The 25,998-nt window shown below is 41.8% G+C and overlaps 1 protein-coding gene across 12 annotated transcripts in view; it reads right to left on the reverse strand.

The window, feature by feature from the left end:
- Positions 1-25,998, reverse strand: part of ARHGAP24 (Rho GTPase activating protein 24) — a 199,959-nt gene that overhangs the window by 27,294 nt on the left and 146,667 nt on the right. For 11 of the 12 annotated variants that reach the window (XM_090138997.1, XM_090139000.1, XM_031596669.2 and 8 more), the window contains one exon: positions 1,673-1,795. In XM_090138997.1, coding sequence (XP_089995123.1) covers positions 1,673-1,795 — 123 coding nt within the window. Of the gene's footprint in view, positions 1-1,672; positions 1,796-8,084; positions 8,585-25,998 lie in introns of those variants that run through there. The other variant, XM_090139003.1, reaches the window with a different exon arrangement.

A 25,998-nucleotide genomic window follows, 5' to 3' on the forward strand; every position in this document is an offset into this window, starting at 1 on the left:
ATATCTTACAATATCAAATAAGCAATGATTAATGAAATGGGAGACATCCTACTGCACAGATCTAGCGGTGACAGCTCCCATGACACTGCTTTTTCCATGAAATGACAGCCAGACATTCTCCACAAGCATTAAACCCAAAATCATTTTCCATCTATTCTCACGTTTTCCAGGAGTTAACTGTTTACTTCCCAGTCCACTTAGTTCTGAAATCACAGATATGCTCAACATGTTCCGTAGGGAAAAACAAAGAACATTTTGGAAAGCATGTTAACTACAAATGACCTTAAATAGTAATTTAAGGATTGCAGTCTTCCCTTTCTTTATGAAGATCAGTGTGCAAATATCTCAGTCAGGTACTTCACTGGGTAATTGGCATTACACGCGCCTATGACAATGAGGGTGTCCTATGAGTTTCCATGGTGGCTGGAAAGATTCCCAGCTGCAAACCAGAAATAGCTCTTGCCCTATAAAAGCAAATGAGGGGCTGATGAAGAAAGCATGGAGTCAGGACTCGGGAGATTTGGTTTCTATTTGTAGCTTTGTCACAGCCTCTATGTGCAGATTCACCAGATTTCAGCTCCCCACCTCTCCACTCAGTGCTGCAGGGCTGCCTTGGCCCACTGTGTGTCACAGAGCAGTTTTATGCAAGTGGAAGCCGCATACAACGTGTAGTTAGCTTCCCTCTATGAAAAATGCACTTCTGTTAGGTACCGACAAGTTTATATCATAGCAGTAGTGTATGCTGCTGTTTGGCTACTGTAGAACCATAGAATGGTTGGGTTAAAAGGGATCCTGAAGCTCACCTGACCGCAACCCCCTGCTGTGGGCTGGTTGCTCACACCAGCTCAGGTTGCCCAGGACCCCATCCAACCTGGTCTTGAGTGTCTCCAGGGATGGGGCATCTACAGCTTCTCTAGACAGCAGTGCCAGGACCTTTTGAGTAAAAAATTCCCCTAGACAACTAGCCTAAATTTACCTGCTTTTAGTTTAAAGATGTCTCCCTTTATCTTATCACTATCAGACTGTAAAAAGTCAGTCCTCCTCCTGCTTATAAGCTCCCATCAAGTACTGGAAGGCTGCAATGAGGTCTCCTCATAGCACTCTCTTCTCCAGGTTGAACAAGCCCATCTGATTCAACTTTTCTCCACAGGAAAGGTGTTCCAACCCTCTGAGCATCCTCATGACTCTTCTCTGGGCCCAATCCAACAGTTTCACCCTTTCTACTGCTGGGGGCCACAAGCCTGGACAATTGTCATTGGCCTTAGCTGTCTCTGGCAACAGAATCACTGACAAATTCTCATAACAAGCATTTGTGAAAAACATGGGTGGTCTTCTACCTGGTGACTAAAAGAACTGCCCTAGTTCTCCCAGAGAAGATCTGATTTCATAGGCCCATTTTCTGTGACAACATCCCTCTCATACTGGTAACATGCCATCCCTACCAAGAGTAGCAGCAGCTCTGGCATTTCAGCAGAGCCCTCTGCACAGGAGAATGCCTGATAGATGCACTGTAAGTTAAACCAATGGGCTTGTTCCACTTTTTTTTTTTTTTTTTTTTTTTTTTAAGATACCATTCTTTTCTTCCAACTTTGCCTGTGACTGAGAGAGAACAAAATGCCTCCTACATTGCTTTGTGCAGCCGAGAGCCTTGCATGTTCACTCACTGACTCACCTCCTCCAAACGGTGCCCATATAACCCTGCGGATGGACTTGACCCAATCCTCCATGTCATTCTGCGTGCTCGCCATAAGAAGATACGTCTCATGATTAGCTGTCATCCGCTCTCGGTCTCCTCCTGCAAGAGAAGATTGCAGCACTTTAGAATAACCCTTCTGCTTTCCTGTCAAGCCAGCTCCTGCCAATCTGAGTGCTGGAAGGAGTAACAGCAGCTCCATGGCAAGCAGACAGTGTACAATGGAGCGTTTATTGTCAGCCATGGCATGTAGAGAAGGTTCTGTAAGTACATTCCCCATCAGAAAGCGAGAAACTGTTGTACTTCCAAAAGGAAATGAGAGGATAAATGTCATCGGTAAACAACCCACGCTGTTCCAAGAGCCATGGGGCCTGCACTAATCTGTAACTTGATATATATACTGGAAGTGCTGCAGCAGCCACTATACTATGACAGAGAGAATAAATGCAGAGAGAGCTAAGTGTGCTTTGAGCAAGCAGCAAGGACTCTGTTTTTATTCTCAGGGATGCAGCATGTCGCATTCATAGCAATGACATTTGATACACCGAAGTGTTGCTGTGACTTTCCAAAGAAAGCAGCTGTTACTAGCAGTGAGCACAGCACAACCCACTGCTTTCGATGGGCCTAATGAAGATTAAACTTGGACTTGGAGGCAAAGAGAAACACTCATTTTCTACAAATTGCAGCTATTCATACAGCATGCATTTCCCCAAACAGCATCCAAAGGAGTAATGCAATAACCTGAAATACAATATATTTTGAGAAATACCACTGTCTGAAAGTCTGAAAAACACTGCTTTTCTTCCTCAGTCATTGTTAAAGGTAGCAATGAACCTATTTTAAGTGCCAATGCTATAGAAAAAACAGCATACGTGTTTTGTTTTTTTAAATATATTCAGTTACTAATATAGGAACTGGTGCAAAGCATGGGTTGATTGCTCTGCTCCAACCATGCTCTGGAGGATGAGGATATGAGGAAGAGGAAGCATCAACATCTCAAGCAGCAATACGTCACAGACAGCGCTGGAAATATACATCCCATCTCTTTTACATAGGCAACCTGACTAAAGCCAGGACAGATCTCACACTCAAACGCAATGAGTAGATGTGACACAGTCTACTGAACTCAGCTTATTTGATGAGTTTTTATCCTGGAAAGACCCAAAAATAGATACACAAACAAAAGATCTCAATATATTGTCATGTCTATTAAATATAATAGTAGTAAACAAAGTACAGAAAAAAAGCCTGCATCACAGCCATGTCGGTTTTTTTCTTTGTTTTGTTCATAAAACTTGTACTTATACAAACACAAGGAAGAACTCCTTTCCTGTGAGGGTGACAGAGCAGTGGAACAGGCTGCCCAGAGAAGTTGTGGTTTGCTTCTCTGGAGATATTCCAGACCTGCCTGGACACTTTCCTGTGCTATCTGCTCCAGGGAACTGCTTTAGAGGGGTTTGGGCTGGGGGATCTCCAGCAGTCCCTTCCAACCACTACAATTCTGTGATTGTGCTTTTGTTTTTTTTCCTCCACATAACATTACTGTTACTGCTATAATGGAGAATGAGCAAGAAACACCTCAAAAAATGAGACACCCATTCATACCGTAGATACTGCCATTAAGTGCTTGAAAAAGGCACTATTGTTGAAGCCCATTAGAGGTACGTATATAGCCTTCATCCTTTCCTGTGGACATGCAAATTGTAATATATTTTACCTGCGTTGTTGTATAGCTCTAGATTGTTTTTCAGGTTCCCCTTCCTGCATTGTCAGACCAAGCACAAGAAACACAGAATGCTGTGGGTTGTGGGCTGCTCACGGCCAATTCAAGGGGCTGGAATACAAACTCAGCTTTCTTTCATCTTTTTCACTCACTGTGTTGCAGGTGTTACAGGCCTGGAAGGAGCAGAACCCAGTGTACCTGATCAAAGAAGTTGACTCTGACATATTCAAGATGAAAAGCTGCTGTTTACACAATTGATGTGTACATCCTGTTTCTTCCAGCCTCTGGCAGTTGCCAAAAATACATGGAACCCATCTGCTTCTCAAAACTACAATGTAATAACACGTTTTTGTTCCTACAGACCTTACCAATCCCTAATCTGTTTTCTTGGCAGCATCAGAAATGAAGTACACTTACTGAATAAATCCACCCAGGATATCCATTCAGAGTGGAAACTGTGAAAGCACACAATGCCATGGTGAAGCTTCCAATTAGGAAAGGTTGGATTTCTCCCTCTACCCGTCCTTCTGCACCAGCAGTGATGTACAGGTTCTCAAATGCCACCTCCTGCCTCCACCAGCAGCTCAGTAACCGGTAAGTACAGACTGCTGCTGCCTTCCTGAGCAGGATCAGCCCCATGCTGAGTGCAGCTCTGTGCAAAGCCAGCACTGCTCTGATAGAAGAGAGGAGGTATTTTAAGAACTCCTGCTACCAACCGGAAAAAAAACAATTAGAAGAGGAAGAGGTCAGCTCCTGCAGGGATCCACTCCACAGGGGAAACGAACAGGAACAGCCTGCATTTGCTCATGCAGTTCCAGAACACAATTGGAAGAGCATAAGGATGTGGTGACCAAATTTAAGGGTGATTGTTTCCTGAGGTGTTGGGCTCAACAGCTCACCTGCTTCTTATCAAATGTGAATTCATTCAGCTTAAAAAAAAAAAAAAAGTCAAGCAAGGTATTTTGGAGTCTTTTCCTTTCTAACCCATCACTTTTTTCCTAACTGAATAAACTGAGGCTCAACTTAAAATCAAATATTTGCTTGTCATTTTGAAAGCATCTTGCATTTCTCACAAGCAGTAGTTTCAGCATCCTTGAGAATGGAATGCAAAGGGATTAAATTCATACCATCTGTTTAAAAGAGAGTTTTTTTCCCAAGAGTAACATCAAAAAGTAGGATTAATCTGATTTTTCTGAGCTGAGAATGTCATGGCCAACCTCAAGCGAATATTCACATTCCAATAAAAAGAAACTGGGAGACCAATTTTCAAGCTCCCTGTTTGCTTATGCATTTATTGCAGCCACAGATTCAGAAACCCTCAAGCTGAGAACGAGAAATGAAAGATGGTGGAAAGCAGACTGGCACTGCAGCAGAATTTGCTGATTTTGCTTCAGACACAGCCTTCTGCTTGGATGTTTCACATTCGTTGTCTACATTTTTCATTTCTCAGGAAAATGCCGAATTGTAAAATTTTGATCTGCTAGAAAGTTTTCAATGAATGTACTGAGTATACCTGTCTATGATATTCAAATAGAAAATCCTAACCACTCTTCAACTGACAAAAAGCAAGATAAAACAAGTCAAGCTGCTTATATACATACAAAAAGACTTAGGAGCTGATATTCAGACAAATTTCTGAAAATCCTGCCTGAAGGTCCTTTTGTGATTTTTTTTTTTTCCCACATTGAATCCTATTTTTTTTTTTTTTTTTTTTTTCATAGATTGTCTGTCTTCTGGATAGTTCTGGCCACTGTGTGGTCTGGAATTCTCTTCCAGCTACTGCTGTCTATCACTACTTCTGTGGTGGTGCACTAAGGAATGCCCTCCTTTTCTCCCCCACGCCTTGTCTCAGCTGAAGCCTCTGAACTGCAACAGTCTTTAAGGTAGAAGTCCCAGTCTGGCACAACTGACATTCTATACTGTTTGCAAACCAGAACATGTACATTGTCTGTGTTCTGCATAAATCTTCTGAGCCTGGCCACACATAGAAAGGAGTACAGTGATGCAGAGATGCTCTTCTGCACTCAAATGTATGATATTAACTTGTACTTCCTGCTCAGGACTACAGTAGTCACACAAGCAACACAGGAATAATTACCAAAGAATTCATGACACTCTCCTACCTTTGTTGTCTTAAGTCTTCCCCATGTGACGAGCAAACTGTGGTAAGTGACACGTTACGGTGCTTCCATGCATTTACTTCACTGACTTTCATTTTACATAATTTGCATTCAGGTTTTTTAAACCAAAGTAGTAATCATCTTTTCAAATGGTAGAGGATACCAGAGTAGCACAGACCAAAACAGCCTGAGACTTTTTTTTTCCCTAATGAAATTCCTTGTTTGAGAACAAAACAGAAATGATGATTACCCAGCATTGTTATCAAAACTAATCACTGTTGCTTTAAGCAGAGCTGTCTGACTTGACATCCCAATGAGCTCCTAAAAGACAGCTCAAAGCCATACATATATCTATCTTCCATTCACTGACACCAGCAACTACAGGATCCATCTATCCTGAAGCTGTAAGCAAGTCAAGAAACTCTGTCACAGCTGTTACATCTTATAATCACATACCCTGTTCTTCCCCAGTCTGACTGGAACCATGAGCTCATTCCAACTGGTCCATTAGAAAAATCTAACTGCTAAAAGTTTGGTTATAACATGGATTGAAATTTACAAAGGAAAATGAAGGGGCAAAGCACCTGGATGTAATTGTGTTTTAACAGGATTTTAATATCTTACTGACTCTGGGATTCGCTGAGAAATCTTTCCTCAAGGCAAGTGCAAATAAGTTCAAGGCTTCTATTACAGTGCATCAGGCTTAGCAACGGCTGTATCTCAGATGAGTGATTTTAAAAAATAGCAGAAAGAGACACATCTACTTGAATCTTGCAGCATTACTGGTCTGCACACAATGCTGGCTAAGCAGCCATGTGTATGTTCTTACAGTAGGGAGGAAGAAGAGACAAGGAATTTCTGCAGATTAGCTGGGGACATCTTTATGGTGATGCAGATATAACACTAGACTTGCAGACAATAACCAGATTTTTTTATTTTTAATTCTCTAAACTTTGCTTATTCTGCATGTATTCAATACTGCTTCCACTGAATCTACTGTGTCATACCAATAATGGAAATAAGGAACATAAAGCCATTTTTCATAATATTTGATCAACCAGACTGCAAAGATGAAAGAGACAGTAGGAAAAAAAAAACCACACCGTACACTTTATAAGTGTCCACAACATATATTGATTGGGAATTCCACTGATCTTTAGACAGATAAATCTATCTGTGGCTGGGTTTTATGACACAGTAGTGGTCACCATTAATTTCTAAGCATTTCTCAAAAGGTTGTCCATAAAGCTCGTGTTTTATAGACTCAATTGTTTGTTCTGTTAAAACCAGAGCAAATACCAGACCCAATGCAATACTGTGAATGCCTTCATGCTGTTGCTCTACAGCCTTGATGATTAGAAATAAGCTAGGTTGAAAAAGATATACACATTACAGTTTTACTCAGGACTATCTTATTATATATCATAGAATGGCTTAGGTTGGAAGGGACCTTAAAGCCCACCCAGTTCCAGCCCCCTGCTTTAGGCCCTTGCCATCCACCAGATCAGGCTGCCCAAGGCCCCATCCAACCTGATCTTGAGCACTCCAGGAATGGGGCACCCACATCCTCCCTGGGTTATATCCTCTGTTCAGTAGCCTGAAAGGAAATTGAGATGATTTGTAGGCTTGCTTCTATTGTTCCTATACCTTTTAAATGACTAATATTACCACCACTGAGAACCTTGGCTTTGAAATACACAGTTATCAAACTCGTTGTTGTTTTACTTCCAAGCCATATCAGGGGCACTATTTAATTTTTCTTTTCACAAAGAACTAATCCATTTTGCTTAAGAGAGGAATTAAGAATCTGCAAACAAGTCAATAATGAAGATACTGCTTTTTAAATACCTCAGTACAAAAAAACCCACACTTTTTGCTGATAGCATCCAACCTGATCTTTGCATTAATCACCTTGAATAGCAGTTCTTTGCAGTAAAGATGTATTGGCTTTTTTGTGCATACTAGCTTTTAAGAGTAAAGGCTGCTGGCTAATTTAAGCAGCTAAATGGCAGAAGACTGCTAACAGAAGTACATTCCCTGGTGGGCATTGTGCTCCATCACAATTTCCCTACTTACAGCGTAAGCCTGAAAGACAGCAGGAGGTTTTCAAGAGAAGGAACTGTTTGCATGAAGCTATGAATCAGCTGCAGTTGGATACCTGAAATTAAGTTCAGGAAATTTATTCACCATCTGTAGAACGATGAATAGCCTGTACAGGAGATTTCAGCACTGCTGCAGGGCTACAACTGCAGTACGTGTCTGTAAAGGGTTTTACAGAAGACGTCACACACAATAAGAGCATGAAAACATGACATACATGAGTATTTTGTGTATTGCACAGCTGCTAAAAGCCTTTGTCCTAACGTAATTATTGCATAAGTACCTAAGTAACAAGCTGTGATTCTTGCACATCCCCAGTCATAGCTTTGTTAGAAAAATGTCAGAGGGAAAAAAAAAGGTGAAAATTCAAAGCATCTCTCATGCATGTATTTTTTTCAAAGCACTTTCTCTTTTCAGACGTGGGTCTCACCATTCCTCTCTCCCTTACTTTTGTTGTGCTTCCATTCTTCCCAGTTTGAAATTCTCCTCTGCTTCAAGTCGGTCTCTCAGTTCACTCCCTTATCTTTGGACATGGGCCCCACATGGTACCTACTTTGCTGTGTCTGTTCCTCCCCCCCTTCCTTTTAACCAAGATGCTGGTGCCAGCGCAGCTAACTTCTCCCCCTGCCCTCATGCCATTCCCACTTGAACATGTCATCTCTCTTCCTGCTCAGAGCACAGCAGCCGGAACATTTTGTTTACAGGCTGCATTAAAAGCCCATCTCATCATGTCAGCCTCTTCACAGCCCTACGCTCCACCAGCCCAGAGCAGCACCACACATCACTGCCTCCCCAGCTAATCAGTGCCATGTGAAAGTAAGAGGCATGCCTGTTTTCCCCTGCTGAGAATAGTTTCCAGCTTTCCAAAAAGAATTTTCCAGTGTTGTCAGCATCTCTGCCATGTAAAATGCAGTCTGAACTGTCATCTTTGCAGTTCTATTGTTGTGGCTTTCAGCCGTTTTCAGAATTGTTGGTGGAATTTTCTGCAACTGTTAGTGAATCTACTTATTTACATTGAATTGTTGAGAAACTGCTGCAACAAAAAATATTTTTCTACATCTTTTCCAACCATGTTAACTGAGATGGAATCAGACTCTTCTGCCTATATTGGAGATATATTGGAGATGAGCTCACAGAAGCAGATAGATGGGGGGAAAAAAAAAAGACAGATTTCATTGAATCATAGAGTGGCTTGGCTTAGAGGGGACTTTGAAGATCAGTGAGTTCCAACCCTCTGCTGTGGGCAGGGTTGCCAACCACTAAATCAGGCTGCCCAGGCTACAAATAAAATTTTCAAAGGGCATAACCTTTTTCAGTGCAGATGACGCAAATATAGAACCAGGCACTAATGAGAAATTTTCTAAAAAAAATGTGTATTACAATGTTACCTGGGCTTGGCAAACTGTTAGCACTTAGTGGAGCTAAGGAGTGAAACTGTTTGATGAAAGTACAAAAGTTGCACTCAATATCACTTTTCAAAAAGGCTTCTCACTCCTTGTCTCTTGCAGTGGAACCAGACGTGGGTATTTTTTGCATCAAGATGTGGAAAATATTAAAAAAAGCCACAAGTAATCCATTCCTCTGCATTCTTCCATACCACTAGTATTTGAGAAATACACAGCATTGATCTTGTTGTAAAAAAAAAAAAATTGCAGGACCCACTCACATGTGCACATTTACACTATGAAGAGCCCTCCTGTGAAATCATGAGGTCATGAATGTAAAGATTAAAGCAGAGTCTTGCCAAATTCCATAAACAATTAAAAACATGGGGCTTTTTAGAAAACTTTTGAAAACTTGGAAAAACAGAGGATATAAAATCAGATTGTCAATGCCTTATTTTTAAACAACAAAAAAAGAAAGAGTATGTCCATCTTTGTGAGTGTTTTCACAAATCCTTCTGATTTTGGTCTACTGTTTTCTGGGGATGCAGACAACAGATGTTTCCCTTCTGACTGTTCCTTGGATGCTCGCAGACAGCAGAACTCATTTGTGACTTCCCAGAAGAATCAGAAGAGGAACATGGTTTTTCAATGATGTGTGCAGCTGAAATGTTTTACTGATTTAATTCTGCTGCCTTTGTCTTGGGCAATGTCATTTGTAGATCTGATTTCCAATAACCAAGAGAGGAGTGGCTTTCTGCAGCCAGGTCTGAGCTCCTGGGCACATTCAGCCAACAGACAAAACTACAGAAGCAGTTCCACATTCCACTGCTTCGTCTGCACATTAGTTGCCATCTGATTATTGCAATATTGCTACAGAGTCCACAGACAATTTCCCAGATTTAACTTTTCTGATTTGCCCTAAAATTACTGTTTTACTTGGTACTTCCTACAGCTGTTAAAATTTGTGGAGAAAGAGGGCTTTGAGTAGGACTTGCCGAGATGGCATCAATATACTCAAGTAATTGGGAAGAGGTCTTGAGGGGTCATAATATCAAGCATCAGTGGTCAGGCAAGATTTAATAGGTCCCTCTGCTGCAATCTGCTATGACTGATTTATCCTGAGAGAATATAGATGATAGCTAACTCACAACTTTTTCTGACTTACGTGACACATCTTAAAGATAACTAACTGCATTCCTATCATTTGACAATAATTATCTTCTTTGAAGTTCTCAAATTGGACAGCTAAAATGACCATTATGTAACTTGAAAATAGATATTGAGATAAACCAAATGCAGAGAAAAACTCTAAAAACAAATATCCATTTCTGCTTCTAAAGACAGAGGAGAAAAAAAGAACACGTGCATGTGCTGGTCTTTGTTGCAGCTCCATGCCATTCCTTTGGGTTCTACTGCTATCACCAGAGAGCAGAGATCAGTGCCTAAGCAGTTTCACTTCTCAGCTCCCTCACATTCCTGGCGTGGCACTTTCCAGTTTGCACTGAATTATGCTCAACATACTTCATTTCTGCACAGAGCAACTTGTTAATTCAGCCAATATTTGACTTCTAATTAGATCACAGATGAAAATAATAGCTCCTTGGGGCATAGATACATAACCCAAAGGATACCGATATGCTAACGGAGCAAATACATATTGTGTATACATGTCATTTCATTATACTTGTTTGAGAATGCAAAGCCATGTTTTAGCTGCTCAGAAAATAAAGCAAGAATAAGTTATTCTGAAGAAGGTTAATAGAGAATTATGCCTCCGCATATGACCATCTAGCTTATCTAAAGCAACAGAAGGTTTTAGTCATCAGTTCAGGACATTTGTTTCATAAGTTCTCTGTAATCAAACCTTTCCAGGAACACTGTGCCTCTTAGCACCATTTTGGGCTATCGGCTCGGCATGACCTCAGACAGAAGCAGCATCACTTTATGAATTATCAGCTCAACTCTTCAGTCCTTTAAATGTTTCTGAGATTTCTACATCAAGTGCAGCTTTCCTCAAAGAAGGGGCACCAAGCATCAGTTATCTGCAGGGCACAAACAGTGCTCAACATCTCAAACTCACACAACTCCAACGCTGGCTTCTTTGCTTAAAGAAGACTTTTTTACTGCTTCCTGCCTCTTCCCCTCAGAAGTACACAGTTAGTCAGAAAGCACCTAGCAAAGATTTTGGGCCTGGCTGGTGATGGCTTAAGTGATTTCAGTGCTATTGTGACCAGCAGAGCTTCAGCTTCTCATAGCACTGGTTTTGCCTGCCAGATCCTCATTCTATTTGCAAGCAAATGTGCTCTCATGAAACAGTTTTAAAAAAGCAGTTGGTCCTTTAGGTTTGAACTAGTCAACACAAGCTCTTTATCTGGCAAAGAGGAAGAACTTCCACAGTAATTTATCCAGGCTATCCTAAAAGAGTCTTCAGAGATGAGATGAATCACTGTGGAGATAGAATTCCTGCCCAAGCTGTCCACATAGGCATACTCATGTTGGCTTTATGTGCAAGGTTACTGACATGGCAGTGTGCCTGCATGTGTGCTTTATGGGTCCGCTTGTACAGACAAATGTTGGCTCCTTGTTCTTTGGGCTGTTCTGGGCTGCATAAAAAACACTGAGACATCCACAGGTCATTATTAGTGATTTCATATCACATATTTAGAGATTTCAATGTCTAATGGTTGCAAACATATCCCTGAAGTATCTACAAACTATTCATTCCTTCAGAAATATCACTAACCATAAAAAGTAAATAATTCTTAATCACGAAAAAGTTATTTCAAACAACTGATTTTTCCTGTTAGAAAAGAAAGCTTTTATAATAGCAGTTTTTTCCAACCTTAATAATTCCACGAGTCTATGATAATTAAGTCATGACAATACATGACAAACAACCATTAGGCATGAGAATGTATGAGAATCAAAGTAATCTATATAAGAAGAAAAACAGAAATTATACTGTAAGGGGGAAGTCAGTGAGAGAAAACTATTTGCCAGTGAGACGATCAAATGTATCACCAACACCTCCCATTCCAAATAAAGTGAAAACTGCAAGATCTCACAATGTGCTGTGTATAGATGTTGCCAAACTCCAGGGGATATTTTGGAAAGGTGTCTCTGGTATCTCAGGAACACTCTCCAAGAATCAGTGACACAGCTCAAACTGCCAAATACCAGAAAGCACGTGAGAGCACTTCCTCCCACAAGGTTTCCCATATCATTTCTAGAAATCCTGAGGAGGACACAAGCTCTCTGATGCTTATCCAAACCAAACTGCTGAGCCCCACTGAAGCATGCCAAAGCACTCAGCAAGCAGAGAGAGAGGCACCATCGGGAGGTGGGGTGTTTTAGGTGACAAACAATGCACCAGCAGAACTGTACTCTTTTAAATCATGAATACAACAATAAAAGCATCTAAAAAAGCAAATAATTTATTGAAAGCCTTACACAGAAAAATCTGTTGCACAGCTTTGGAAAAAGCAGCATGATCTAATCTCTTGGGCTGCGGTTCCTTTGCAGGAGTCTTCCTCCCCTGCCACTTTCCCAACTATTAAGAAAATATGTAACTGGATACAAAGTCACTTTGAACGTTGAGCTTTTTTAAAGGAAAAACTGTTCTCTGCATCCCTGTGAATACATTACTGCAAATACATTCACTGATACATATTCATTGCGCTACATTTTCATTGAATCAAAGAATCATTAAGGTTGGAAAAGATGACTAAGATCAACTAGTGCAACCACCAGCCTACAAACCCATCACCACCACGTGCTTTCTGAGATTTTTTGAAGCAGCGAGTACAAGTATTCCTAGAAGAATTATCCAGTAACTCTTTATCCAAAATTAAAACCTCACAAAGAGGAAAAAAACCCCAACCAAGTTGCTTATGGCTACTGAAACAAAGATCACTTCACTCCTTGTATCTTAAACAGACTACCAGTTGATGTACAGCAGTACAAATTACTCTGGGACTACACAGCACCACAATGCTCGATAATGCTCAGCCACCAAGTTATTGCATTTATTTTATAGTTATTATTCTTATTTCGAGGAGAAAATCCTTATTCAAAAGGAATGCAATGACCAAAGGACATCCTGCTAAAAAGAAGCCACGTAACTCTGCAGCTTATCCGTTGGGAGTGGTACCCTGGGATGGAGAAAGAGTCGACCTGGCAGTGGGAGGAAGCAGCCCAAAGCAGCTTCAGATGCTCTGTTAGCAAAACGGGGACAAACTGCCCAATGCCTTCCTGTGCTCATTGTTCTGAGAGGAAACACTCTGTTTAAATGCTGATAAAGTAATTACAAGGAGACAACATCCCAGGGAAAAGAAAATGAAAAAGGCAGCAGGATCTGAGGGGAGGACTAGGTTAATTCAGAACGGTGGTGGAAATGTGATGGTACAGTCAGAATGGTAAACACATCCAGATGTAATTAATTAGTATATTAAACTAAATGTCACCATGCATTCTTAACGTGTAGGCATAATTCTCACACGAATGCCTTGAATAACTCTGATGAACTGAAACAACACCAAGATTGCAATTTAAAATCTAATACCAAGGTCTACCATTCAAGACTGCTAATAAGATTTCTGCAGCTTAATAGCTTTTCTCCCTGAAAACAGATTATGCTTAGTCACGTAACTACACTCAAAGATCTCTCAACATGTAAGTGCAACTTCCACAACTGTACTACAACACACCACAGTGCAGATGGGAGACAAGTTTGCCACCAGAGGCTGGGTGAAGGACAGGTCAGTTCTTTTAGTTACCATGTCTCAGTCAGACTCAGTTGGAAGGTCCAGCAGCTCTAGTGGTGTTCAGCAAGAGGTGTGTATAAATGGGTGGCTTTGGAACGAAGTCCTGTTTCTGGAGTGAAATCCTAACAGAGCAATCTAGCAGCACACTTCAGGTTTCCAAAGGAAAGAACATGCCAAGAAATAAGGGAAATTCTCCTACTGCATGCTGCTCTTGACGCACAAGTCCTCATGAAAAAGAATCAAATTCATGACACTAAGATGGGACAACACTGTCATGTTCACAGAAGGTTTTCAGTTACAAAATAAATCCAGCTATTTCTTTGCAACTGAGAAACCTGTTGGGTTTACAGCATGAAGGAAATCCTAAGATTTTGCTGGGGAATGCCAGATGATGAGAAAATAAAGCAGAAGTACTCAAAGTTGTTGTATTTCTGCACTTAGACCCACAATGATACACTAAAAGAGCATAGTCAAGAACTAACTTGCTACAGTTGCATTTGCAAACTGAAGTCTCTAGTAGGCTCAACAATTAACTCTTGCTTTACTAAGGAGCTAAGAAAACAGCTAGGGTTTACCAACAAATGTTAATCCAGCAGTAGATAAATGCAACTCAATTCTCATTTCACCTACCACGTAAGTCTATTTTCCCCCTACTTTCTCCGCATACTTCAGTCTCCCAAGGCATGTAATGCTGATCTTTCATTCATTTTAACTATCATCCTACCTAGTTTTAACTCTCAAGTGTAGATCCACACCATGTATTCTCCCATAATGATGTGTGAAATCTGTTCCTAGAATCATTAAGGCTGGAAAAGACCTCTCAGATTATCCAGTCCAACCCCAGCCAATCCCCACCATGCCCACTAACCATGTCCCTCAGCACCACATCTTCATGAACGCCTTCAGGGACTCCGTCACCTCCCTGAGCAGCCTGTTCCTCACCAGTCTTTCTGAGAAGACATTTTTCCCATTATCCAATCTGGAGTACTTCACAAAATCAGTCTGGGAACATGAATCACTATGAAAACTTTTTTCTCATCAAATGCCTCCATGCCTCCATTTGTGTACCCACTGGAGACTGACATGACTGGGATTCATCCATGCCAGATCAGAAATGATCATGAGCCATTACATCCATCATGAGTCATTACATTCAGCTGCTGCTGCTGCTTTGGGATTTTCCTCGGATGTCATGTTTGCTTGAGCAAGAAAGAAGTGTTTCCTTCTTGGGAATGTGGAATAAATGAAGAGGAAGGGAGAACTACAGCAACAAGACAAGGGCAAGTGGCAAAGGAAGGTCTGAGGAGCTGTCAGATGCAGAGGAACAAAACCAGTCAAGAGGGAAAGTGGCATCTGCAGGGCCTCAGACAGTAACAGAGACAGCTCACTCTCTTTGGTGGCTTTTTTTTGTTGTTTGTTTTTGCAAAAGCTCTGATGGGCAGTATGCATGTGAAAGACAAAGCAAACAAAAAAACAATGCTTGTAGGAATCCTGCTGTTAGACTCCTGATCTCTTGTGCTTTATCTGTAAGTAAACACAACCGTGTACTTAGTAACCCCCCACAACGTACAGCCAATTTTTTTTTTTTTCTTTTACCTTTCTTAAGTGTGTTTAATGCTCCTGACCTCACTGGTTTGAAGAAGTAACCTGTAAAGTGGAAGGCTATCACCTCTGGAGAAAGCCAACAGAAGGCTGTTTGTACTTAGGTAGAATCTCAGGAATGACCGTTAGGGGCAGGATAATGATAGTTTCAGCTCTTAGAAGGAAATATCAGAAAAGGATGTAGATATTCTCTGCTAGAGGTTGGCTGAAAGAAAATGGGGTTGTTCTGCTCCCAATCCTGCCCTGTGCTGTCCAAGAGCTCAGGAAGAAACTGCAGGCTTTGATGACAAAGTGTAAAAATAAAAATTAAAAATAGCTTTAGCAATACAGAACAGCAGACAGACAGCCACCCTGTGGCACTTCAATAGCAGTATTTCACAATGAGTTCACTTAATTTAACTTTGCTATTGCATTCCTTTTTCCTGGCTGAAAGAAGCATGTTGAAACTCAGATATCAGCTCCAGCACATGTGGAAGAGCTTCACTCATCCTCTCAACACACAACAAAGAACACATCTTGCACAAGGACTAAGATCTCACATAACACTACATCAGGAGAAAGCACCACATTACAGCTGGAGAAGAACATCTTCTCTCAACAATCCCCTCCTTACAGTTCCAGAAAACAGGTCAGCACAGGAGGAGATATGCTCAACAGGTAACTGCTGCGGCTAGCCAGGAAAGGTGTAATGCTAGCACGTAAAATACCAGCATGCTGCTGCTGCACATCCCGAAGTATCACACTCAAGTTAGCTTCATCCAGCTCCACTTAGTAAGCAAGTCATGGCCTCATGCACCAGTTTCTGTTTACGAGTAGTCTTAAGATGCAGCGCCATGCAGAGCTCATTACAGTAATTCACTCCTAAACTAAAGAGGTGTTAGATGAATTTGGCAAATTGTACAATAGAAATAGGTTATGTTCTAATGAAGTGCAGATGGAAAGCAAAGGTGGAAATATAACAATAATCTAAGACACCCTACTCCAGCTGCTCTTTCTCCACACTTTGGACAAATGATGTCAGTCCTTCATCCAGGGGCCCCACTGCTTCATTTCCCCACTACCTCTGAATCCATTTTGCGTGGATCACAGACACAGTCATCCAAAGGCCACTGCATGCACACTGCACAAAATCTTCCATTTCACTGTCTGTTCATGTGCAACAGCCAAGACACCAACCTCTTGGATGACATATCCCTTTATTTTCTTTCACTAAGCTTAGAAAGAAGGCTTCGGGCTGCCTCAATAAAACATGAACAAGAGTTTGTTCACAAAACTAAATGTCCGTGGGAGGATGACAGCAAAACCACTAGAGTCTCTCGATGTTTGACCTGATTGTCCCGATCAGACAGCTCCTACCACTTCCCACCACCATCACCAAAACTGCAGAACACCATCAGAAGCCTTGTAGCTTCTCTGCAGACTGGCTCACCTTGATGCTTGCTTTTACAAAATCTAGCTGTGTGGCTCCCAAAGAGAATGTGACTATTCTACAAGTGGGAACAGGGAAATGCAGCTCAGAATCATAGCTCAAGCTATAAGCAACCTTCCAGCCAGCTCTACAACTTTTTGCTCTGATATCCACCTGTGGTTTCTTGTAAAACACATCTATCTTCTCAGTCTGCCTCTCCCTGAAAGGGGCAAGGGAGACGTGGGATCAAAAGACAGACAAAGATATCAGGAGCCAACCAAATCTGCCCAAAGCCCTGCAAACAACAGCTCTGACCTTGGAAGCAGTCAAAGCAAAATTAAGTCTTATCTCATTCCCAGCACGGGCATCTGATTAGCTGGAAGGACACTTGACATGTCAAGAAAGCAGCACTCTGACTACACACAGGAAAACCTTGCCTGCACACAACAAACAATCCCAAGAGTAAATTCACAGAAGTAAATCCCAAAGAGTTACTTCATGAAAGGAGGTGAAAGGGTCCTCAGACTCAACAGCTTGGATGCCATCCTATCACTGGGGATTAGGTCAGCTGTCATTCCAGACTTACCAAAGTCCTTGTATTTAAATTATTTTAAAGGTACTTTTAACCTGCAAAACATAACCATTCCCTAGAGAAGACTGAGGAAAGATGAAATGGCTGACAACATTCCTCAGTGCCAAATGGAAACTTCTGTTGGATGCACAGAAGTGCAGGAAGTATACTGGATTGTAGAGAGGGAAGACTGACTGTAGCACTAGGCTAGCAACACACAAGTTTGCTAAGGAAGATCTGAAGATCTGCTGTTCGGTTGGATAAAAATGCAAATTCAATCCAATATACAGGCTTAGAAAAGAAATGATAAGGTTTGTGCCATTTGTACCACAAGCTATCCAAAGCAAATCCAATCAGAGTGAGGTTTTTTTTTTGTTTTTTTTTTTTGTGGTAAGAAGGGGAGGTGAGAGCAACAAGAACTTCATTTATTCTGGAGGTAAGAAACTGGTCTGAAAACAAAAAGGCAGCTTTAATCTAAAACATCATTGCTAGGTATTTTGTGCACTATGTTTTGTTTAAAGGAAGGAAATCCTATCCATTTTGGTTATCTCAGTGCATGCAGTATCAGCTCTTCTTACTCCTCTAAACCCAAAAACATCACTGTGAAAAGGAACCAGAAATCATGAGATTTGCACAGCAGTGAAGCATTCGGAAAAGCCAAATGCTATTTGAGAACAAACCATGTTGAAATTGTCCCCAGGCTGCACGTTGGGAAAGGAGAAAGAACAGATTCTGGCTCAGGTCCTAATAGACAACCTGACATTTTCTAACCTGGGCAAGTGCACAGAGCTTTTATTTTAAAAATAAATAAAATTAAATGAATAAATAAAAATTAGCCAAACACATTTTCTATTCCCCCACCCACTTCCTCTGTATTAGTTCTTGAACTAATAATTTAAGAATAAAGGAGTTGCTGATCCTGGCCACTGACTCCACAGAGAAAACTAATATACACTTTTGGCTGAAATACAGCAGAAATTGCTATGTCTGAGCCAGGTGCTGGGAACTAGCAATTTATTTTTTAACTAGTAAAGGTCAGGGCCTGGAAGGTATGTTGCATGAGAAATTTAAGAGACACTTATCAAAGCACAGAAAATCAGATTAATAACATTTCATATTATAAAGCATTTGGAAACAGTAACTAATGAACAGCAAGTATATCACCATCCTGTGAATGAGATGATGACATCCGGGAACGTTTGCCAAAGAGACATCCTCTCCTTTCTGCACCTGGCATGCTGAGCAAGTTGCTGCATGGCTCTGGAATAGTTTACCCTCCACGGCATCACCAGAAGTTCAATGTACTGAAAAAGCAAGGAGGGTCCTATATGGATTTGCAGTACAGGCTAACAACAACAGTACAGGAGCAGACTTCTATCTGCTCCTGTATACAACCTCAATAGCTGTGAAGTCAAGAATAAAATCAGAAGCATTTAAGTAAAAGATCTCTGGGAATCCATCCACATTTGTCATGATGAACAAATAATCTCTTGAAATTAAGCATTGAAAATTGAATGTTACATTCATTAAAATGGGAAAGAAATGCCAACCAACAACCATCACCCCAGGTAAACACACAGAGTAGCTTCTCTCCTCCAGTAGAGGAACAAATGCAGTCGTAGGCATAAAAAAGACTGCAAATCACTCGAGGAACAGACTCAGCAGTTCTTCATGTCTCCCTAAGCCTGCTGAACATTATTAACAATGGAGGCATTTTCAGCTCAGTTACCCACTGGGAACCTTTGTCTTGTGTAGAGCTCCAGAATCCAGTTTCAGCAGGAAGAATGACTGCTACTGAGCCAGCAGCAGCCAAGCTACTGTGTTGCTCCTGCTTCTTTTCTCCTCCCGGAGCAGCCATACAGCAGGAACGCTGCTTACCAGGAGCAGCACTCACATCATCTCTGAGGACAAAAGCCTCAGGTATGGCCCCAACCAAAGAGATAAGCATCTGCTCCTTCTGCGCTGGTACTAAGCTCTGGCTGTTTCCAGAGGACACTCGGAGGACTCCAGCAGGCTGTACCTGAGCTTTGCTGCTTTGCACTGTCACAATCTCCCATGCAGACTGAATCAGCCAACAGGGGTAATGCACAATTAACAGCTTTCAGGGACCTCAGCAGCACAAGTTTATCATGTTTTACCAGCACTCCGGGTAGGTGCTAATCTTTTCCCTTGCGTAAATCAGTTTGTAGCAAATTGAATCCCTCATCTTCCCACAACAGTGATCTTAAGCTCCATTTTCACTGTTTCATTGATTAGAAAGTATAAACACAGACACGTGCTTCTAGTTCAATGCATACAATGACAGATGTGATATGACACTACCCAAAATTCAACCTGCCAGTATTAACCCCAACACAAGGTGCAAGTCTAGAATATTTCCTTGAAGAAACAATAAGGTTAAACCCATCCCAAAGGCAGACAGCTTTCACAGCTCATCTTTTAACTAATGATTAAAATGTAAATCCCTCTTCTGTTCCAGCCTCAAACATCTGTTGCTATCAGTGCTAATCATCTCGTAAAAGAATGTACAACTGAACATTCTGCAGTTAAAAATATCACTCCAAAAACCTTTCACTTCAAAATTCATGGCAAATGTTGTGGTGGTCTTTCTCATTTGGGAATGATTTGGGAATTGCTTTGTATCTACCTCTCACTGTATCATATGGAGCAGGAAAGCTGACCCCCTGTTAAATACGCTGTTAAAGGCCATGTAGAGTAGAAAACCTTGGTAATTATAGAAATTACGTTTTTATTAGACTTACTGTGTACCATCTCAGTACTGCAAATCTGAAATGGAGCACCGTTCATTGTTACCATCTCTGCTTTTCCGACAGGCATTGATAAGCCAAATGAAAAGCTCATTTAATTCTTAGTTTATTTTCATGAAACTTTCTGCTTTCCCTGTCAATGCCTTAAAGAACCCTGCAGTAATAGAGAGATTTTGCAAAGATCCTAGAGGTCTTTATAAAAATAGGATATGGTAATTCAGCAGTCCCTGCAGAAATCTGAAGGATTTTCAATAACATTATGACAGAACATTAATAAAGGAATGCACATCTTGTGATACGAGTATTGCAGTACTGCTGATGATATTTCATTATGAAAATTCCTAGAGGGCAGCAGGGATCCAGCTATGAAGACAGCACTGACATCCTCAGCTCATAATGTAAGGGAGCAGAATGTAGGCTATCATTTATTAAAGAGAAACTGGCTTCTCACAGTCCTTCAGAACTCATTCTTTTGGATGCAGGTTCAGCCTCCAGCCCACCTAAAGCACAGGTTAAAACATAACAAAATGACATTAGCAGTTAGGATGTAGTTGTCTTTCAAGGCTTTACCTTTAATAGACCCTTTACCAATAGTTTTAATTAATGTAATTGCCACACTAAATTCTTGAGGGGAGAACACAGATGAAAAGACTTCACTAGATACCAATATGACAGGTTTATTAACATTATTGCACAGTGACTACAACGCCTATCAAGGTTGATCCTTCCAAATTGACATCTGTGCCTGTAATTCAGAAGGGGAACTCAGTAACACATAACCTTGAGCATGCAATGGTGTAATTACTGAGGAGAAATGAAATGGAATTACAAATTTAATTTCCTTTGACATATTTGATAAAAAACATAGCTAATGTGATTGGTAAATTGTGAGATCAAAGAAGTAGAGACTGGAAAGGAAGCAATGTACACCCTTCCTCAGCTTGTGGTTCCAACCTGCAAGTGGTCTGCACAGCCAGAAGTACTGCAGTAGAAAGCTGCAGTGGGTCTAAAAAGCAGAAGTCCACGTGGGTTTGTGTAAGCAGTGGACAAGAGCTAAAAGCAACACTTGGCTTGTCACCTGCTCTGTGCTGCTCCAATAGCCACAGTTGAACTGAATTCACATTTTCTTGGCAATTAAAACTAGCAGGAGACAGTGCATGCAGTCTCAGCCCCAAACAGACCAGATACACCAATGAGCACTCTGCCCCAGTAGTCAGCTACAGATGATGTGTGTCTTGACAAGGATTTTCCCAGTAACGTATCCTAGCAGTGCACCCAGTCTGACTCAATGTGCTGCCAGCAACTACAGGATTTATCACAGAATGGTTTCAGTTGGAAGACACCACAAAAACCTACCCAGTTTCAGCCCCTGCTGTGGTCTGATTATCCCCCACCAGCTAAGGCTGCCCAGGGCCCTATCCAATCTGGCCTTGAGCACCTCCAGGGATAGGGCATCCACAGCTTCTCTAGGAAACACGTGCAAGGGCATCACCACTCTCTGAGTAAAGAATTTCTTCCTAACATCTAACCTAAACCTTCACTCTTTTAGTTTAAAGCCATCCCCCCCTTGTTCTATCTCTATCAGACCATGTAAAAAGTTGGTCTCCTAAGCATTCCTCAAGTACTGGAAGGTAACAATGAAGTCTCACCTGAGCCTTCTCTTCTCCAAACTAAACAAGCCTAGCTCCTTTCTTCATAAAAGTTGTGCTCCAGCTCCCTGAACATCTCTGTGGTCTCTTCTGGACCTTCTCCAACAGCTCTGCATTCTTTTTGTGCTGAGAACCCCAGACCTGGACACAGTATGATAGAGTCTCACAAGGGCAGAACAGAGAGGGACAATTATCTCCCTCACCCTGCTGGTCACCCCTCTGTTCATGCAGCCCAGGACACCATTGGCTTTCTGGGCTGCAAGCACACACTGCTGGCTCATATCGAGCTTTTTGTCCCCCAGGTCCTTCTCTGCAGGGCTGCTCTCAAACTCACCTCCCAGCCTGTACTCATATCTGGGATTACCTTGACCTAAGTGCAACACCTTGCACTTGACCCTGTTGAACCTCATTTGTTTCTCGTATGGCTGCTTTTCAAGCCTGTCCAGGTCCCTCTGGGTGGCATCCCTTTTCTCTAGTGGGTCAACTGAACCACTCAGTTTGGTGTCAACAGAAAACTTGCTGAAGGTGCACTCAATCCCACCATCTAAGTCATTGATAAAGATGTTGAAGAGCAGCAGCATCTACCTGAACATAGAGCTGTTGACAACAACCCTCTGGCTGTAACCATCCAACTCTTTATCCCCAAATACTCCAGCCTTCAAATCCATATCTTCCCAGTTTAGAGATAAGAACGTGGTGTGGGACCATGTCAAATGCCTTGGACAGGTCCCAGTAGACAACATCAATTGCCCTTCCTTTTTCCACCAATGCTGTCACTCCATCATAGAAGCTCTGAGCTTGCAGCTTGCCATTTATGCAAAGTGCTGCAAGTTTCTGCAAAAACTCTCTTTTCCCCTCATCCCTGCTCATTTAACCTCTCATAACAGATTCACGAAAGACTATTACATTACTAAGAATTTTTGATTTGTTTAGACAATATGAACAGAGAATGAGAATGTAAAATATTTATTCAAGCAAATGACACTTTACCATTTTCCATTCTAATGTGATAAGAAGAGAATGAAAACAACTCAAACTGGAATTCCTTCAATGGATGGAAATTAGTTATCAGATGAAACAATTGGAAGAAAAATCTTTTGGGAAGTTAACCATGCCACAACCTGACATCTGCAGCTTGAACCTTTCTTTGTGCATACGTACTTTTGCATATGTGTAGAGAAAAATGTGCAAACCAGTCTCTGCACTGGCTTCCTCAGGCCCCTTTCCAGTACCATAATTTCCAAGACTCAAGTGGCTCATTCTTCAACTTGGTCCAGCTGCATCATTAAAACTCCCAAACTTTTGGCCAAAACCTTCCCAGTCATAGACAACAAGTGCAAACTTGTATACTCTCCCAGACTGTAGCAAGTCAATAGTAGCATTGAAGTTTTTTTCTTCTTAACACAGGTAGATAAATCAGCTTACAACAAGCAATTCCAAATATGACATGCCATCTTGCAGCTGATGTCATGGAGATGCTTGGACAAGGAAACCCGGCCTCATAGGCTTGAACCTAGTAGCTCATGGCCAAGTGCTAGACCCAGGTATGTCAGCTCTTGAATCAAATGTTTTGTACTGCACAAATTAAATACCTAAATTGTATTTGAAGCTGTTCTTAAAGCACAGAGCTGCTATGGCAACAGCTTTTGTAGGGAGCAGCTTCTCTCCTCCCTCCATGCCATCAGCACTCTAACAATGCATTCTCAGCAAAACCCCAAGGAAATACCCCAGCCACAAGAAGTCCAGTGGGCAGCTCACCACTTCCATCAGCAGCAGTGCTTTCTGCAGGCTTGATTGGCTTTCACTGGAGATGTGCCTCCTAAACATGAACCCCAAAAGCAAGGTAAATAGCCAGGGCTACCTTGGGGACTCCTGCTGATGTTCTGCAGACTGACAGCAGCTCTACTCTGGCCTCAGTACCCACTGAGTGCATTAATAATCACCACAATTACCATAGCGAAAAGACACAGAGAAGACCTAAACAACCGGCTACTACAGACGTAGATTCATTAAAATACACAGGCCTTCCAGGCTGCTGAGCACCCCTGGTATGTTTTAATAACAGAGCAGAAAGGCATCCACTTCTTTTCATGATTTCCTGCAGGGGAGATGGTGTCATGCCAGCACAGTCGCAACAAGAAGGACAACAGAGCATTGAGGCGGACGAAATTGCAGAGACAGAAAGGCAGCAGCTACCCAAGTGAAGCTTTTCATTAGCAATTGCCCTGGACCAGAACACAGTATCTGAGCCCTTTCTCCTGGAGACGCTCTGGTGGAGCTGTGCTCTGACTTTGTGCCCGGAGCCCACGCTGTGTTTCATGCAGCGCTCAGTGTAAGGACTTGTGTTAGAAGTGTCATGGGACGTGAGGCCTAATCCTCAGCTCTCACAGCGACAATTCCTACCTTGCTGCAGCCTCAGCTCACAGCTACAACATTTTGCAATACACACATGGAGCTCTCCTTCATCAGAAGCCATTACAACTGCAGGGATAAAAAAAGCCAGTTACCAGAAGGGGAGGCCAGCAGCTGCTGGCCAAGTTGCTAGTGCCACAAAGACAAAACCAGAGCCAGGGCTTGCCAAAATGCCACCGGAGCCCCTAGAGCAATAGGAGGGGATGGAGCAGCAACAGCCATTTCTGGGTGGCAGAAGCCTGTGACCCACACAATCCTGCCTAGGCAGCCACACATCTACTGGGGAAGCTGTTCGTCCTTGTAAGAATACAGAGATTAAAGGAACTCATCATACCCATGTTGTCCTTGAAATGCCACCACCTCATTTTCATCATGTCAATTCACCTGCTGCTTCAAGCAGAGTCAAGAAACAAACTTCTGCTTTCCAGAAAAGAAAACCAACAAACCCTACCCTAGCAAACTCCCCTGCAACACACTGGCTACCAAAGCAATGCAGGAGGGCTTTAGGAGTGGCTGTGTACTCCCATCTCAGGAGCTGTGTCCCTCATGCACAAGCAACAATGGGAGAAGTGATGAGTCAAATAGGGAAACCAACAGCAGACAGCATAACAGCTGTAGCAACTAGTGCTGCTCCAAACAGAACTCACTTTTAGCTGGGAAGAGCATGAGGATGAGAACATCAGTATTTCCTCAGCTCCCTCCACAGCTCCAGACTCCATCTGCATCATGTCATGGGGGATTCTGAGGCACCACTGACTTTGTTATTGTTGTTACAAAAACCTTTCTCAATGAACGCTTTTGATCCCTACATAAATCTTTTTTTGAATATCCACTGTGGGCTGTGGCCCAAAGACAATATACATTTTCATACCATCAGGATTTTTCTGTCATGCGTGCAAGTCAATTAAGAAAAGCAAGATGCATACGTGAGCATATTTTTCGGCATTTTGCCATGCTCTGGGAAAGCAGTTGTTTTCTTTAGCTGCTGCTATAAATCAAAGCATGGAGATATGAAAACATTAAGGTATCCTTATTTATAGCAACATAAGTGAGTTTGTAGAGTGCTGGCCAACGAAAAAAAGGAAGTAATCTCACTGACTCAAGATGATGAGATTTTTGGCTTCCTGAATACAACAGAAGAATTTTTTTCAGAGCAGTAGAACTGGCAATCCAATATGAAATTATACTCCTGTTATTATGCCATATTGCAAATAGCAACGTTGATGATTTTAAAAGAATGATAAGGTTCTTTCAAAAGGAAGAAAGAAAAAAGACTGAGTTGTGTGGGGGTTTTTTTTGTTTTTTTTTTTAAACTTCAATCTAAATTTGTTGAATTCATGTGAACTGCAGGTATAGCTTCAGCGAATTAAGAATACCAAGGGCATGGCTCCACATGGCCCCAGTAACATCTGTCCCTCTCTATGCTCTCCTCTAGGTCAGTTACTCTCACGGATCTAAGTTAAACCACTGCAAGCACAGGACTTAAACACTCAGAATCGCACTGATTGCTGTCACTTCTGCTCGACACCATGGCAACACATTACCTGGGATGTAGCTGCCAGCTGCACTGGTTTGCTCATTTGCTAAGCTGGTGTTTTGTAATTTTATCATTACGATGGGCAATTAAATATGTAATAAAGGCAATTAAACGTAAGGCACAAGGAGCATCAGTAGTTTCTTTGGTTTTCTACTGTAGGGATCCAGACTGGCATTTCTGTGATGTTGGGTTTTAACCAAAGAAACCCTATAGCAGGAAACGGTCACAGTAGCTTCACTGGCCAACATATCCTGCCAAGGCTCAAGC

The sequence above is a fragment of the Phasianus colchicus genome, chromosome 4, assembly GCF_987193195.1.
Source record: "Phasianus colchicus chromosome 4, bPhaCol1.hap1.1, whole genome shotgun sequence".
Lineage (NCBI taxonomy): Eukaryota > Metazoa > Chordata > Aves > Galliformes > Phasianidae > Phasianus > Phasianus colchicus.